This window comes from Heterodontus francisci, chromosome 2, assembly GCF_036365525.1.
Source record: "Heterodontus francisci isolate sHetFra1 chromosome 2, sHetFra1.hap1, whole genome shotgun sequence".
NCBI lineage: Eukaryota > Metazoa > Chordata > Chondrichthyes > Heterodontiformes > Heterodontidae > Heterodontus > Heterodontus francisci.
This window is the reverse complement of record NC_090372.1, coordinates 139,370,980-139,387,434: the sequence shown is the minus strand read 5'-3', so window position 1 is coordinate 139,387,434 and position 16,455 is coordinate 139,370,980. Positions and strand designations below refer to the sequence as shown.

Here is a 16,455-nt window from a genome sequence, read left to right as displayed (position 1 = left end):
CTGAATCAGAATGAATGGGCACGGGTTAATCGCACATTGTGATCCCCGTGCCTGTTTTTGGGCCTTTTCCAATTTCTCCCCCCAGGTGTCTTGACTCATCAAATTCTGTTAGTGGGCTCCAGGAAGGGATTGTGGCCTGGATCCCTGAAAATAAAGGGGTAAATGTCTTGAAAATTTTTGCAAAAGGGACCACTTGGGGCAGTTGAGTGCTTTCTGGAGATGGCCCCACAAACTTTTGATTGACACACTTCCACTGCAGTTTGTATCCTCTTGGGACAGCTGAATGCCTGGTTTGAGTGGTATGGGCATTTGCCTGAGGTATTTAAATCAAAAGGGCTCTTCCTGACCCTGTAAATCTTGGGGGTTAGTGGCTGCAGTCCTGGGAAGGTGTAGCCTGACAGCTACATGTGGGTGCACACCCAACAGATTTTTGACTCAGTGTACCTTAACTATAACTTTAAAATATCACTCTGTACTGTATCAGTATGACATTTTCCCTCGCCTCACACCTGCCATCTTATGGCCTCTTTGAGTGATATTGCTAATTTAGTACCATACCAATTTGTGCTGAATTGTGAACCGTCTTGCGACATAAACATATCCTTACCCATAACCAGGTGGAAGTTGCCCAAACTCATTACATAGAAGCCATACTGCTAATAAATTGGTTGAATTTCCTCTATGTGCTGCTTTAAATCTAATAGTTAACATGATTGCATGAATCCCTGCCTGTGGTTTTTAACAAAATCATTATTTTATTTATCCAAATGTGTTAACTGTTGTGCCAAAAGTATGACAGTAAGAGAATGAAATCCAAGATTGAGGAAGCATTGTTCTGGATTCAAACAAAGGGCCCAAAGATGAAAGTATTAGGGTAATATTGGTATATGATATTGGTGTATAGTGAGACATCTGACGCATTAGTAGCATGTGGCCATTCCCATCCAAACCTCTTAACTGGGAACTCTATATATATTCAGGATACATTTTCACCCCTGTTACGATGGTTTATGGGACCCAGTATGGACAGGGGTGAAATTTTGAAGCACTGCTGTAGGTGTTTAAATTTCTTTTGGCAAAAGATTGCACTCACAGTTATTAATACATTTGTAACAGAATGTAAAATATAGCTGGCAGATCATAGACTAAAATGAAGATGTTATAAGCAAGGAAATTGATTGCACATTTTTACTTTTATTGAAGAATACGAAATCACAAGGCTGTGAATTTTGTGAATTAAGTTATTTTACTTTGCTCAGGATTTTGCAATTGCTTGAATCTTTTCGCATTTTACATTGAAAAGTAGAATCTTTTTTGCTCTGAAATATGTAAGACACTTAAATCATATTAAAAAGAAATCTGGTTGCAAATGCATCCATGATTTAAGTTAGGCTGCGTTTGCTGACAACGCAACCACTAGGTGGCGCAATATTATCTCCTGCTTCTTCCACTGAAACGTCACTGTCTGCAACGTTCAGCAGCTGCCAGGGTTAAAGATGGCGATGCTTAATTTATCACAGAAAAACTTCAACCTGAAAGTCTCCTCAATGGCTGCCATCGCTGTCTCCATTCCACCCTCAACAGTCTCCCGCTCTCTCCTGGCATTGTGCTTCTCCCTATCGGTCCCTCCTGCGCCCGTCTTCTCACTGCTGGCTCCCCGCTGCCTTCCCTTTAGCACCCGTAACAGCCTCACCATTTCCCCCCCTCCCTCAGCCACTCACTCCAGACCTCACCACTGCTCCCCCCCTCCCCTTGGCTGATTGTTCCCCTCTCCTCGTTTTCCGTCCTCCTCCCCACCACCCCGCTCTCTGGGCTTGCGCTCCCCGCTTCCCCCCTCCCCCCCGCTCCAGACACTAGCTCCAGGCCGCGCCACTTCCCCCCTCTTAGCCACTCGCTCCCACATTTGATTGTTCTCCGTACTGCCCAAAGAAGCAAGGCGGGCCGCAAGGGGCAACAGGGTGATGTAGGAGTGTGTGGCTAAGAGGAGGGAAGCAGCTCGGCCTAGCGGTTGGGGTGGGGGCGGGGTGGGGGGGGTGAGGGGAAAGTGGGCAGGGAGTGGCCAGAAAGCGGGGTGGTGGGCAGGGGGGGGTGGGGGGGGGGGCGCACGGGAAGCGAGGAGAGGGAATAATCGGCCGAGGCGAGTGAGGGGGAACAGTGGCCAGGTCTGGAGCAAGCGACTGAAGGGGGGGAAGTGGCCGCTGGGGAGGAGGGGGGAGGGGAAGAAAGCGTTGAGGCCTGGAGCGAGTGGCTGAGGGGGGAGAGCAGCCAGTGGGGTGGGAGAGAGTAGCTGAGTGGGTGGAAGCCGGTCAGGGGAGTGAATAGCTGAGCTGGGGGGAGCAAGTGGTAGGGAACGAGCTCCAGCCTCAACGTGTCCCATTCAGCCGCTGGATGACGTTGGCAATACGCATGCGCCAGTTAGTCCTGGCAAGATGTAGGCTGCACATGCGCAGCATCTCACTGAGAGTAGGAGATCGTTTGTGCATATGCGCAGCTTAGAATGCTCTGATGGCGTCAGCGGGCCGCTGCGTTGTCAGGAGTCAATTTGTTCAAGTTGTGGAAAAAGTCTTCTGTAAGATTTTCTTTTATGGCCTATCACCATATATTGATTTTAAATAAGCAAACATCTAGAAACTCAAGTTGATAACAACTCTGCATTAAACTCTCATTTCCTATGAAACTGAAGGGAAGAGGTTTAATGATTTACACCATTACTCCACTAATGGAACCTTCCTGAGAGTGCACATGCATATTTACTTGCGATATTGATGCATGCATGTCATTTGTTTAATACAGCTGTGTAAAAGAAAAAAAAAACTTACATTTATATGGTTCCTTTCATCACCACAGGGCATCCCAAAGCTCTTTACAGCCAATGAAGTACTTTTGAAGTGTAGTCACTGTTGTAATGTAGGAAATGTGGCAGCCAATTTGCACAAGCAAACTCCCACAAACAGCAATGTAATAATGAGCAGATATTGATTGAGGGGTAAATATTGGCTTGGACACCAGGGCTAACTTGCCTGATGTTCTTCAAAATAGTGCCAAGGGCTCTTTTAGTAAGCAGAGGGGGCTTCAGTTTAACATCTCATCCAAAATCCAAAAGATGGCACCTCCAGCACTGTAACACTCCTTCAGTACCGTAAGCTTTTTGATTCTTGTGCTGAAGAGAAACTTGAACCCACAACTTTCTGATTCAGAGACAAGAGTTCTACCAACTAAACAACAGCTGACACCTAATGAGATGACTAACTGGATGAGAATGCAGGTGATTCCGTGCATCTGAGAAAAAGGCTGAGGCTAACAATTTGAGTGAGAATGTAATCTTGTCTGTCACTGACAGTTCCAATCCTATGATGAAACTTGGTGGCAGAAGATGGCATAGTTTTGCACCTGCGTCCTTTGAGCCTGCAGTAGTTCTTGCACAGATAGGTATGCTTGAACATGCAGATGTAGTTGATGCATAATGACAGGCAGTTTGGCTCTCTGGCATCTGATCTCTTTAACATGCCTTTTTTGATCTACTTCCACTGTCCTGCATGAAATTCTGTGGAAAGAGAGTTTTGAAATCAACCACAATATCTTGCAAAAAATGTCTGTTTTAAAAAAAGGATAATGTAATACTTTTCAGACCTGTCTTCCTTACAGGTGATAATCTCACTAGCCTTTAATGCCCACTTTTAAATGGACAATTTTAACAGTACTGAGGAACTGTAGGAATCAAGGGCTGAATCCTAATAATTATATTTGCATAACTTTTTAAAGCATATTGAAATTTTCTCACAAGTGTAAAAGAGCAAGCACTCCCTGCAGGAAACCAGGTTTGGAATATTGAATAGTTGCAAAATGAGCAGGGAGCTTTGGTTGACCAGTTCCTGCAACTGCAGTGTTTCCACCGAGCTAGATTTTTCCCTACATCTTTTTAAACGCATAAGTTCCATTCATATTGCACATAGCTGGACCTGGGATTTTAGGGCTAATGTGTGTATAATTAATATTTACATGTTTTACAGTTGATATTAATATATCTTATACTTACGACCATACCACTGGTCTGAAAAATCGTGAACTCATTTTGGGACAAGTCTTTTACAGTTTAAGACTGAAAAAATTCTAGTTATAGGGCATGTTTTGGAATTTTTTAATATTCGTTCATGGGATGTGGGCATTGCTGGCTAGGAATTTGTGCAATACGATCAAAGCTTCTTAATTGCCAATCCCTAGTTGTCCTGAGAAGATGTCGGTAGGCTTCCTTCTTGAACCGCTGCGATCCTTTTGGTGATGGTTCTCCCACAATTGTGTTAAGTAGAGATTCCAGATTTCTGACCCAGTGACAAAGACTGGGCAGCAATGTTTGTCCAAGTCAGAATGGTGTGGGAGTTGGAGGGGAACTTGGAGGTTTCTGTTATCTTCTCTCCTACTTTTCTCCCTTTCTTCCTTTAAGGAGCTGACTCATTCTGGAGTAGCTGCAATTGATACAATTGGCTTTTCCAGCATGGGATCTATCACATCCAAGCATGATTCCTATTTCAGTTGTCATCCATGCACACAAGCATACAAACAAACTTGCATGTTCAATCAGGGGTTGGTGGACAGGTATAGGGAGCGGGAATACTAGCTAATATTTTTTTCTCCTCGTAGCTTGTAGTTGATAGTTTGTAGTGTTCTTATTGCTGTCCCAGCTGAGATCAGCTAACTCAGCAGGGACTAGGGATCAACCATTGGACTTTGCTGAACTGTATGGCTGAGTTCCATATTGGCTATCATCCTCAAGTATGAACAAATTATTACAGGCAGGTGATCCACAGCTAAGCTTTAAGTACAGATCCAAATTATTGCAATGCCAGTGCCCAATTAAAGTGACGCTGCTCACGGTGCATCAGGAAGCTGTCTGTTTTGTAATGACATGACCATGCAACAAGCAATGCAATTACATCTGAACATTATACCCTATAACAGGCACTGTGCTTTTGTAGTATATAATATATAACTTGATTGCCCATGGCAGTGCTCACAAACAATTCTAACTGTTGTCTGTTCCTTTTCCACTTCTGAATTTTCTGTATCCCTCTGTTCCTGTATGTGGCAGATAATTGTCTTCTCAGTTTGTCTATCTTGAATAATTTTTCATTGTAATGTCTGGAACTTTATCTGTCTCCAGTTATTTTTCTTGTGTGTTGTTCTCTCCTATAAACCTTCCTCCCATGTGTCTCCACGTTCTTCTGTATGCCACCCAATTTCTCTCTGTGATTGTTTTAGACGTTCTTCTATTGAAGTACTCATTTTCTGGAGTAGGCAACAGGATAGGAAGCAACATATACTGGTTTGGAAGTTGTTTCAGGGATTGAGTGTGGAGAGGTGCCACATCAATGAGAGAAGGTAAATCTGAGAGGGGCTGGGGACCAAACTGGGTTGGACTGGAGGTTGGCGCATTCAAAGGAGTGAGTTGAGTGGAAGAATTGAGGGGTTAGCTTCTGAGAGTAGTAGGCACTGGAATCATTTGATGGTGGGTGGGGGTGGGGAGGGGGTGTAGTCTTGATTTGAGACCTAAGAGCAAGTGTGGAGGCACTGAATGCGATTTAAGTTTTGGGAGCATTTGGAAGGTTTTGTTTTGGAAGTGGGGAGCATTAACATCTGTGGTCAAAGAGATGTTTGGAAGCTGGGAGTATTTGAGGAGGTTAGAGGCACTGGAGATATGAAGGTATGGAGTACTGACTCCCTGGGTCTGGGAGCAAAGGTGGGGGGGGGTGCGGGGTGGTTGCTGGTGTGTGGAAGCACTTGGGGGTGAGGTCTTAGTGCATTGTAGAAGGCTCGGAGTGGTGAGTGATGTTGCCAATATTGAAGAATGATTGTGAGTTTGGAGCACTGATGAGATGATATGGTTGGAAGCACTCAGGAAGGAAAGGCACAATACACTGAGTGCAGCAGAGGAGATTTAAGACTGAATATGGGAAAGTGTCGACCATCCCAGAGAGCAGCAGGCCAAAGATGTTGCTTGGAAACAATGGCAGAAGAGCTGGGGGGGTGGGGTAGCCCAAAAGCACTGCTTTTAAGCAAGGTAGAGGTACCAACTTGGAGTGGGGTATGGTGGCAGCTGAGAGTGAATCAGAAGTGGCTCTGGGAGTGGGATAGAGGAGTTAGCAGTGAATGGGGCCAGAGTGCATTTATTGAAGCTACAGCTTGGGCCCAGAGATGTACAAGTTCTTGGAGCATTATTAAGGGTGAGGTTAGATGGGAGGACTGACCCACTGTGCATTAAATGGGTGAAGCATTGTAAGGGAAGCCCCTGAGATTGTGCATACACAAACATCAGCAGGGAAAGCCCAAGTTCATGATCCAAACATCAGGAATGAAGCAGAAGGCTGGGTCTTTTGTGAGAGTGGTGGCCTGTTTGGGTGAAAATTGTTTTAGGTAATGGGAGATGGAATAAGTTGAACTTAGTGGTAAAATTATGATTTAAAAAAAAAAGAATTTCTCATGTATTATGCCATTTTTAGGAATATACATGGATAATCAACATTTACCTTCAGGTGACTTAAGAAAAAAGCGTCTTGATTGGATGGTTGTTTTGATATTGCTGTTCAGTGGTTGCCTTTGAGTGAATGGATTTAAAAAAAATAGTTAACTGAAATTTCTACAGAATTTCTTTTAGTGAGTGGGACATTTGCACCAAACAGCATGGGCTGTTACCACCCTATACTAACACTTTCCCAGTGTCCCTTGGGCACTTTGAGCTATAAATGCATACCTGGAATAAAACAATCATATGTGAGGTAGAAATTCCACAGGGATTCATCCATCTTTCACCAAAGTTATGGTGGACGATCAGGAACCCCCGCTGAAATTGCGCTATTGATAGGGCTACTTTATTTTTAGTTTTTAAAAGTGTTCATTATCTCCCTAATTTTATCCTTTTTATTGCCTTAAAGATTAAGGTAAATACGTGTTGTTGTGCTGACAAGTCTTTTTTTATTTTCACAACAATGGATCAAATAGTTTACAAAACTTTTAAGGTCTTTGTTCTTTTGGTTGAAAATCCTAATGTCAATTTAAGACATTAAAATTAAAAAGCATAGGAAACAAACCTAAAGTGAGCTAAAGTTACATGTCAAGCCTGGGTTTTGAAAGGTTTTAGGTTATAGGAAAAAAGAAAGACTATGGGTGATAAAGAAGTTTCTAAGTTTAGAGGTCCTGGAAAGAATGATGTAGAGTTGGAGACAGTGCAATGAGCATTATCTTTAACATATAGGTGAATTTTCATCTTTACTGCACTTGCATGATCAGTTTGTTATAGAACCTACCTGAATTCCATTCCATAACCCACTGGGTGTGCAATCCACTGCCTGATTATTGCCCTTTCGGTGAAGATGACAGTTTACCTCAGTCATTTTTCCTTCTAGTTGTACAGACCTAGAAGGTTCAATAAATTACCATAAAACTGAAAAAAAGCTCATTTGTTTTATACACATTATCCTCAAAATATATATGTTAATTAACTCTGGCTTTATATATTTTTTTTTACAGCTATTACAATTTTTTCTCACACTGCACGGAGTTCTCAACAGAAAATGTTAAGTGCTACTGGCCGAATCCACAAGTGGAAAACTATGTAATTAATATCCACAAATTTTTCTTTTCAAACTGTACTTCGGAGATGCTAATCTTTCAGGATCCTCCTGACAAGATCCTCATTATCCTCATTTCAGTGCCTATTTTTCTAACCATTGTAATGATAGCCATGGTGGTGTGGTGTAGTAAGAGGAATGATATACTGGTGTAGATTTAAGAATGCATATTGCACTGCAATACAAAACTATTATTTTACAAGCACTCTACCTTAATGTGATTGAGTCGATTCCACTGACAATGTCTAGATTGTTGTTCATCAACTTAAGCTGGAAGAGGATATGGTCCAGTGTCGAGCTCTGAACATTCATCAACCTGCAGCACAGATGGGTTAAAGCTATGGACCTTACTGGGGGATAAACAGTGTCTGGCTTACTCAGTAACAAAAAGTTGACCCCATGGACTGAAATGAACATGCTTTAAGTGTGTTACAAACTCAAATGGCTCAACAATCAAACTCTGCTTTATCAAACTTACACAATTTACTGGATAACCAATTATATTCACTAGCCAGCATCAAAAATTAAACTTGTAACTACCCAAATTTATGTTGCAGTAAATTATAAAGTCAGCTGTGAAAAGGTGAGAAAGGACATCTTTGGAGACAATCACATGAAGAAGACATCAGCACTTATTGAAAAAAACTTTCCCAATTCTCTTTAAGATGACTTCTTGGAGTTGGAGGGTGTGGAGCAAGCTCCAGGAAGGATGTTGTGAGTGCTTCCCAGAGAAGGAGAAGAATGAAAGGAAATGGCTGACTGTGCTTTCGTCAGGAGTGGTACGGGAACTGACAAGAGTTCTGTATTTCCTAAGCTCTTTGTTATGACTTAAAACCAAATATGCTGCTCATCTCCTCCCAGTGTGTTTTGTGGCAGGAGAAAAATGATAAAGGTTGTTATGTGGCAAACATTATGCTATGAAGATCTTAGTATTAAACAGACATTGCAAACTAGATAATTGTTACCACAAAATGAACAGTGGTCAGAACACAACAGTTTTGCCCCAGTCTGTGATTGCTGTAATGTGAGTTGAAGTGAAGGTTACTGTGTGGTGTCCTATTTTCTGTCTGAAATGACATATACCTGTTTGTGTATATTTTAAACTGAAGTCCTCTTCAAACAATGGTAGGAAATTAGATTGTTCCATTTAAAGCTAAAATATGTCTTTTGGTAAGATCCAGACACCCAGCCTGCACATAACGGCACAGCATCCTATTTAAATATGTTCAGTCATTTTCAAGAAGTCTTCTAGGGTTTTTTTTAAACAACCTCTGCCCAGAAAACTATGGACCAACGATCCCAGTAATTACACCTAGATAATACTCATTGTGAGTTTTTCCACTAAACCCACCAGAGCGTATGGGGTGAGGGACAACGTTCCATCTTTTTTTTTGGAGTGTCTTGTTCAAGTGCATGAGCACTAACGTCAAGGGTCTGACTTGTGTGTGGGCATTTTTGGGCTGCTGTGCGGTCACACAGATTAGAGGGAACATTGGTCAGGGAGAGGTTACCTAATTTAAAAGACTCTGGTGGACATCCAAGGCACTGGGGATGCATCTTGGGTACCTGCCTTCCACTGGGGATTGCATATTGCTGAACCATCAGCCAGGTCCTTTGTAAGGAGGGTGAGATTTCTTATAATACAGGCCACACAATTGCCATTGGGAGGGCATCCTGATGGGACATATCAGCCATGGAACCTGCTCTGCCTGGAAGAAGGAACTTTTCGAATGTACTGAGTCCCTGCTCTAGTCCGACCCTGGTCGCACCTCCACCACATCAGTGGTCTTGCTTAGGACAGATGGAGATTCCACCCCCTAAAAAGACCACAAGAAACGTCAGGGAACGGTTCGAACACAGAATATCGAAGGGTGGCGCAGTGGTTAGCACCGCAGCCTCACAGCTCCAGCAACCCGGGTTTGGTTCTGGGTACTGCCTGTGTGGAGTTTGCAAGTTCTCCCTTTGACCGTGTGGGTTTCCACCGGGTGCTCTGGTTTCCTCCCACTGCCAAAGACTTGCAGGTTGATAGGTAAATTGGCCATTGTAAATTGCCCCTAGTGTAGGTAGGTGGTAGGGAATATGGGATTAATGTAGGAGGGGATGTGGCAGGGAATATGGGATTAATGTAGGATTAGTATAAATGGGTGGTTGATGGTTGGCACAGACTCGGTGGGCCGAAGGGCCTGTTTCAGTGCTGTATCTCTCTATGACTTGGTCTAATTTTCAGCCGTTGTGCTACACTCCACTTCCAACCAAGGTTATAGTGGAATTGTACAGAAGGGCTGATGATTTTGGTGCCTTTAACTTTGGTGTCAAAATTGAACATATGTCCAGTGATTGAATCGATTGCTGCTTATAAAACTTCAAATTACCATTTAAAGACATTTGGTATGTTTTTGTTCTAATTTGTAAACCACTCGGGGTATAAATGTTATCTGGTATAATAGAAAATAATATTTACACCTAATTGTGAGGACAGATTAATTATATTTTATTTGAATTCCCATCGGCTCTGGCTTGGACTAGAATATGGAAGTTTATCATGAGAGAAGGTCAGAATCTCTCATGCTCCGCCCTGAGGTTCAGGTTCCCAAAAAGCACCCTCCTTCAAAAAAGTAATATGTTCCAAAAAGACGAATAAACTATACTTAAGGATAATATATTTTAATATTAAACAATAATTTTATTTAAATGTACATCAGTCCATATTGGAATATGAGTCCTTAAATACCTATAACAAATTAGTTTATTTTCTATTTTAAAGAAGCAGCTATTTAAAATCCTCATTTGCCCTACAGAATGAACTGACATATCTTTTATGTTGGGTTCTGTATCTAATTCTCCTAATTTCAAAAAACAAGATATTGTTTGAAGTGGGACTACCATGGTAATTCAATGCTACATTCTAATTCAAATAGCAGTAAAATATTTAACATGTAGCAAAGTTAAAGTTACCTGATTTCTATGTGGCATGTGGAATTCTGACAATGACCAGCTTTGTAACTCAATTTCTGTTGTAGTAGGTGGGGAAGGCAGAATGAGGCTTCTATGTGTCCTCCATGTGTAGAATTATTCCTCCCCTATCCTTTTTTAGGTGCCCTCTCACCCCATCATCATTTATCAAATCACCTGTTTCGAGGCCTCTGTCAATGATAGACTTGAACCAGCTTCCAGGGAAGACATGCCTGAGAATTTTCTTTCTGTCCTTCTCTGGAAATGTTTAGTTTCGGCTTGACAGCACTTGATGATAGTTGAGATATCAGAGGTTGGAATTTTGCTGGGCGATGAGTCCTAATCATGAACAACAGCTTAACCCTTAACGATGAATGTTGGAACATTCTTCCATTGCTGTGCTCTGACCTCTGTGTCTTTCTAAACTAGAAAATGTAATTTACCACAGCATGTCGCATCACTGTCATAATCCTATAGGCGGTAGCAGGATAAAATCCACTATGATCTTGATATTAAACATCTCGTCAGGTACAGAACTGATTTGAAACCTAGTCAACAGTTCTACTTGTGGGGTAATGGGTGGGGGTTGGGGGTCACACTGTGGAGATAGTCTTGAGCAGAGCATTCATAAAACCATTGTGTTCAGCGATTGGTTCAAATAACCAGTTGAGGATTAGTATCTGCTCTCCTCCCATGCTTGTGTCTCTCCATGCTATACACAATTCAGATGCAAGAGGCTGGGAAAGCAATAACTTCAGCTCTCTGCCAATGCCCATCTGAAGTTGACCATTAGAAGGCATACATAAGCAGGCTGGGGTAATTGTCAATTTCAGTTATCCTCTTGTGGTGAAACATCTGAGCTACACTCCACACCTCTCCATTGTGGCATGGTTGAGATCAGATATGGTTGAGATCAGCACGCATATCCCATCATTTGCTGGTATAGTTTGCATTCCACCAGCTCTATCACTGTGCCACACTTGGCCCAATAGCTGTTATTTTCAAACTCAATCTATCAGCATCGATCTTTTATTTTCCTGATTTTCTCATCTGAAGGCTATGGGTATTGGAATATAGTTCCACAGGTGTCATCAGCCCTCCAGTATCTCATCCAAGTAGACTTTTTCATATACAAGCGGAGACAACATCAGCAGGCAATTTGATCATGGTAAGCATTGGAAGTCCTTAACTGATGATCACTCAAAGAACAAAGAACAGTACAGCACAGGAACAGGCCATTCGGCCCTCCAAGCCTGCACCGATCTTGATGCCTAAACTAAAACCTTCTGCATTTCTGGGGACCGTATCCCTCTATTCCCATCCTATTCATGTATTTGTCAAGATGCCTCTTAAATCGTACCTGCTTCCACCACCTCCCCCGGCAGCAAGTTCCAGGCACTCACCACCCTCTGTGTAAAGAACTTGCCTCGCACATCCCCTCTAAACTTTGCCCCTCTCACCTTAAACCTATGTCCCCTAGTAATGACTCTTCCACCCTGGGAAAAAGCTTTTGACTATCCACTCTGTCCATGCCGCTCATAACTTTGTAAACCTCTATCATGTCACCCCTCCACCTCCGTCGTTCCAGTGAAAACAATCTGAGTTTATCCAACCTCTCCTCATAGCTAATGCCCTCCAGACCAGGCAACATCCTGGTAAACCTCTTCTGCACCCTCTCCAAAGCCTCCACGTCCTTCTGGTAGTGTGGCGACCAGAATTGCACACAATATTCTAAGTGCACTTTCCAGCAGCAACTAATGGATAGCCAGCTGGACCAGTGGCTAATTTCTTTCTATTCTCTAGCTATGGGCATTGAGGCCAGTCAGACCACTCTTATTTCTACCACAATTGAAGCTAGGTTAGCTCATTCCCAGAATCAAACTTGCCACCTTTGTGGTCTGTATAACATGATATATTTACCCATCAGACCACTGGAAGAAGCTCTACCAGCCTCAATCAATATTACGGAACTGACTGCTCTGACAACAACAATATGATCATGTATCATTTCTGGCTTGCAAACCAGAAATTGCCGATGATAGTTTCTTTACTTTTTCTTTTGAATCTACCTCTGTTTGCCTCAAAAAAGTACAGGAAAATTACATGCCATGTTTCATTTTGCAGTGTTTGAAAATGTCTGTTGTTGCTTTTAATTGACAGCACATTACTTTGAAAACAGTATTCTTGAGACATATTGCATCCCGGGGCATAAAAACAGCCTGTAGGTGGTTAAGTATAGTATGCTGTAGTATTTCTGTCAGTCGTTAAGTGTATATTATGCTGCAGTGCACATTACATTCAAGGTCATAACATGTTAGAATTTTAAAAAGCTTGAAAAATATCTATGTATTATCATTAATAAAAATTTATGGTCAAAAACGAACCCCAGCATTTTGAAATTAACAAGAAGACTGACATATGTAAAAGGGGATGCTGTGCATCATTAATTTTCAATATTTCCAAATACTGAACAAACTATGTAGTCTAATCAAGTGGGAAAAGTCCAGCTTTGGCTTGGTCCAGCTTTGCATTATTTAAAAATGGAGTTTTGGAATAAAATGTGAATTGTTGCAAAAGATGTAGAAAATTGTGCATTTTTCTTCTTAAACTTTTTTTTTTACCACAGATCCTATTTTGTAAATGCTCCAGGTGTGACTTTTTAAGAAACAGTATTCAAATTTCACATTGTGATGGGTATTGTAATTTGCAGCGGTGTTATGTAATGTTCATGCTTAGCTGCACAATGTCTACAGTAACATAGTGGTTATGTTACTGGGCTAGTACTCCAGAGGCTTGAACTAATAATGAGCTCAAATCCCACCACGGCAGTTGAAGAATTTAAATTCAGTTAATTAAATAAATGTCAAATTAAAAAGCCAGCATCAGTCATGGTGACCATGAAACAACGGATTGTTGTAAATATCCAACTGGTTCACCGATTACTGCGTCTTGTCTATCTGTGACTCCAGACCTACAGCAATAACTCTGATCTGCCCTTTGAAATGACCTAGCAAGCCACTCAGTTGTAACAAACAGCTACAAAAAAGTATAATAAGAATGAAACTGGACAGACCACCAGATAACAATGGACTCATACATGGCAAAGGCACACCCAGCCCAGTCAACCCTGAAATATGCTCATCACTAACATCTGGGGACTTGTATCAAAAGTGGGAGAGTTATCCCACAGACTGATTAAGGAACAGCCTGAGATTTCCATACTCATGGAATCATACGCCTTTCAAGCAATGTCCCAGAGTCCTCTATAACCATCCCTGAGTATGTCCTGATTCACCAGAGGGGGTGGCCTTGAAAGTCTTCAACATTGACTGTCCCACTGGCAGGATAGACCCAGCAGAGGTGGTGGCACAGTAGGGAGGGAGTTGCCCTGGGAGTCCTCAACATTGACTCCAGACCCCATGAAGTCCCATGGCATCAGGTCAAACATGGGCAAGGAAACCTCCTGTTGATTACCACGTACTGCACTCCTCCCCCTCAGCTGATGAATCAGTACTCCACCATGTTGACTACCACGCAGAGGAAGCACTGAGGGTGGCAAGGGAATGTACTCTGGTTGGGTGACTTCAATGTCCATCACCAAGAGTGGCTCGGTAGCACCACCATTGACTGAACTGGCCGAGGCCTAAAGTACATAGCTGCTAGACTGGGTCTGCGGCAGGTGGTGAGGAATCAGCCAGAGGGAAAAACCTACTGGACCTCGTCTTCACCAATCTGCCTGTTGCAGATGCATCTGTTCATGACAGTATTGGTAGGAGTGACCACTGCACAGTCTTTGTGGAGACGATATCCCGCCTTCACATTGAGGATACCCTCCATCGTGTTGTGTGGCACTATCACTGTGCTAAATGGGATAGAGTTCAAACAAATCTAGCAGTGCAAAATTGGGCATCCATGAGGTGCTGTGGGCCATCATCAGCAGCAGAATTGTACTCAACCACAATCTGTAACCTCATGGCCTGGCATATCCGCCACTCTACCATTACCATCGAGCCAGGGGACCAACCCTAGTTCAATGAAGAGTGCAGGAGGGCATGCCAGGAGCAGCACCAGGCATACCTCAAAATGAACCTGGTGAAGTTTCAACCCAGGACTACTTGTGCAGCATGTGATAGATAGAGTTAAGCGATCCCATTACCAACAGATCAGATCTAAGCTCTGCAGTCCTGCCACATTCAGTCGTGAATGGTGGTGGACAATTAAACAATTAACTGGAGGAAGAGGCTCCACAAATATCCCCATCCTCAATGATGGGGGAGCCCAGCACAACAGTGCAAAAGATAAGGCTCATGCATTTACAACAATCTTTAGCCAGAAGTGCTAAGTTGATGATCCATCTTGGCCTCCTCCTGAAGTCCCCAGCATCACAGATGCTAGTCTTCAGCCAATTCGATTCACTTTACGTGATATCAAGAAACGATTGAAGGCACTGAATACTGCAAAGGCTATGGGCCCTGACAACATTCCAGCAATAGTACTGAAGACCTGTGCTCCCGAATTTGCCGCGCCCCTAGCCAAACTGTTCCAGTACAGCTACAACACTGGCATCTACCTGGCAATGTGGGCCCGGTAGATGCCAGTGTTGTAGCTGTACTGGAACAGCTTGGCAAGGGAAAATTGTCCAGGTATGTCCTGTACACAAAAAGCAGAATAAGTCCAACCCAGCCAATTATTGTCTCATCAGGCTACTCTCAATCAACAATAAAGTGATAGAAGGTGTCGTCAAAAATGCTATCAAGCGGCACTTGCTTAGCAATAACCTGCTCACTGATGCTCAGTTTGGGTTTCGCCAGGGACATTCAGCTCCTGACCTCATTACAGCCTTGGTTCAAACATGGACAAAAGAGCTGAACTCAAGAGGTGATGTGAGAATGATTGCCCTTGACATCAAGGGCAGCATTTGACTGACTATGGCATCAAGGAGCCCTAGAAAAACTGGAGTCAATGGGAATTGGGGAAAACTGTCTGCTGGTTGGAGTCATACCGAGCACAAAGGAAGATGGTTGTGGTTGTTGCATGTCAATCATCTCAGTTCCAGGGCATCACTGCACGGGTTCGTCAGGGTAGTGTCCTAGGCCCAACCATCTTCAGCTGCTTCATCAATGACCTTCCTTCAATGATAAGGTCAGAAGTGGGGATGTTCACTGATGATTGCACAATGTTCAGAACCATTCGCGACTCCAGAGATACTGAAGCAGTCCATGTAGAAATGCAGCAAGACTTGGACAATATCCAGGCTTGGGCTGATAAGTGGCAAGTAACTGTCGTGCCACACAGGTGCCAGGCAATAACCATCTCCAACAAGAGAGAATCTAACCATCTCCCTTTGACATTCAATGACATTATGATCACTGAATTTCCCCACTCTCAACATCCTGGAGGTTACCATTGACCAGAAACTGAACTGGACCAGCCATATAAATACCATGGCTATAAGAGCAGGTCAGAGACTGGGAATCCTGTGGCAAGTAACTCACCTCCTGATTCCCCAAAGCCTGTCCACCATCCACAAGGCAGAAATCAGGAGTGTGATGGAATACTCTCCACTGGCCTGGATGGGTGCAGCCCCAACAATACTGAAGAAGCTTGACAGCATCCAGGACAAAGCAGCCCGCTTGATTGGCACTCCATCCAAAAACATTCATTCCCTCCACGTACAGTGGCAGCACTGTATACCATCTACAAAATGCACTGCAGCAATGCACCAGGGCTCCTTAGACAGCATCTTCCAAACTCACCACCTCTATCACCTAGAAGGACAAAGGCAATAGTTGCATGGGAACACCAGCACCTGCAGGTTCCCCTCCAAGCTACACGGCATCCTGACTTGGAACTATATCGCCGTTCCTTCACTGTCGCTGGG

At 43.1% G+C, this 16,455-nt stretch overlaps 1 protein-coding gene across 2 annotated transcripts in view; it reads left to right on the top strand.

Annotated features, from left to right (window-relative positions):
• LOC137347160 (receptor activity-modifying protein 3-like) overlaps positions 1-13,132 on the top strand; it is a 59,812-nt gene extending 46,680 nt beyond the window's left edge. The window contains exons 4-5 of one of the 2 annotated variants that reach the window (XM_068011338.1): positions 7,522-7,606; positions 8,180-13,132. In XM_068011338.1, coding sequence (XP_067867439.1) covers positions 7,522-7,606; positions 8,180-8,182 — 88 coding nt within the window. In that variant the 3' untranslated portion in view covers positions 8,183-13,132. Of the gene's footprint in view, positions 1-7,521 lie in introns of both variants that reach the window. The other variant, XM_068011328.1, reaches the window with a different exon arrangement.
• The last annotated feature ends 3,323 nt before the right edge of the window (positions 13,133-16,455 follow it).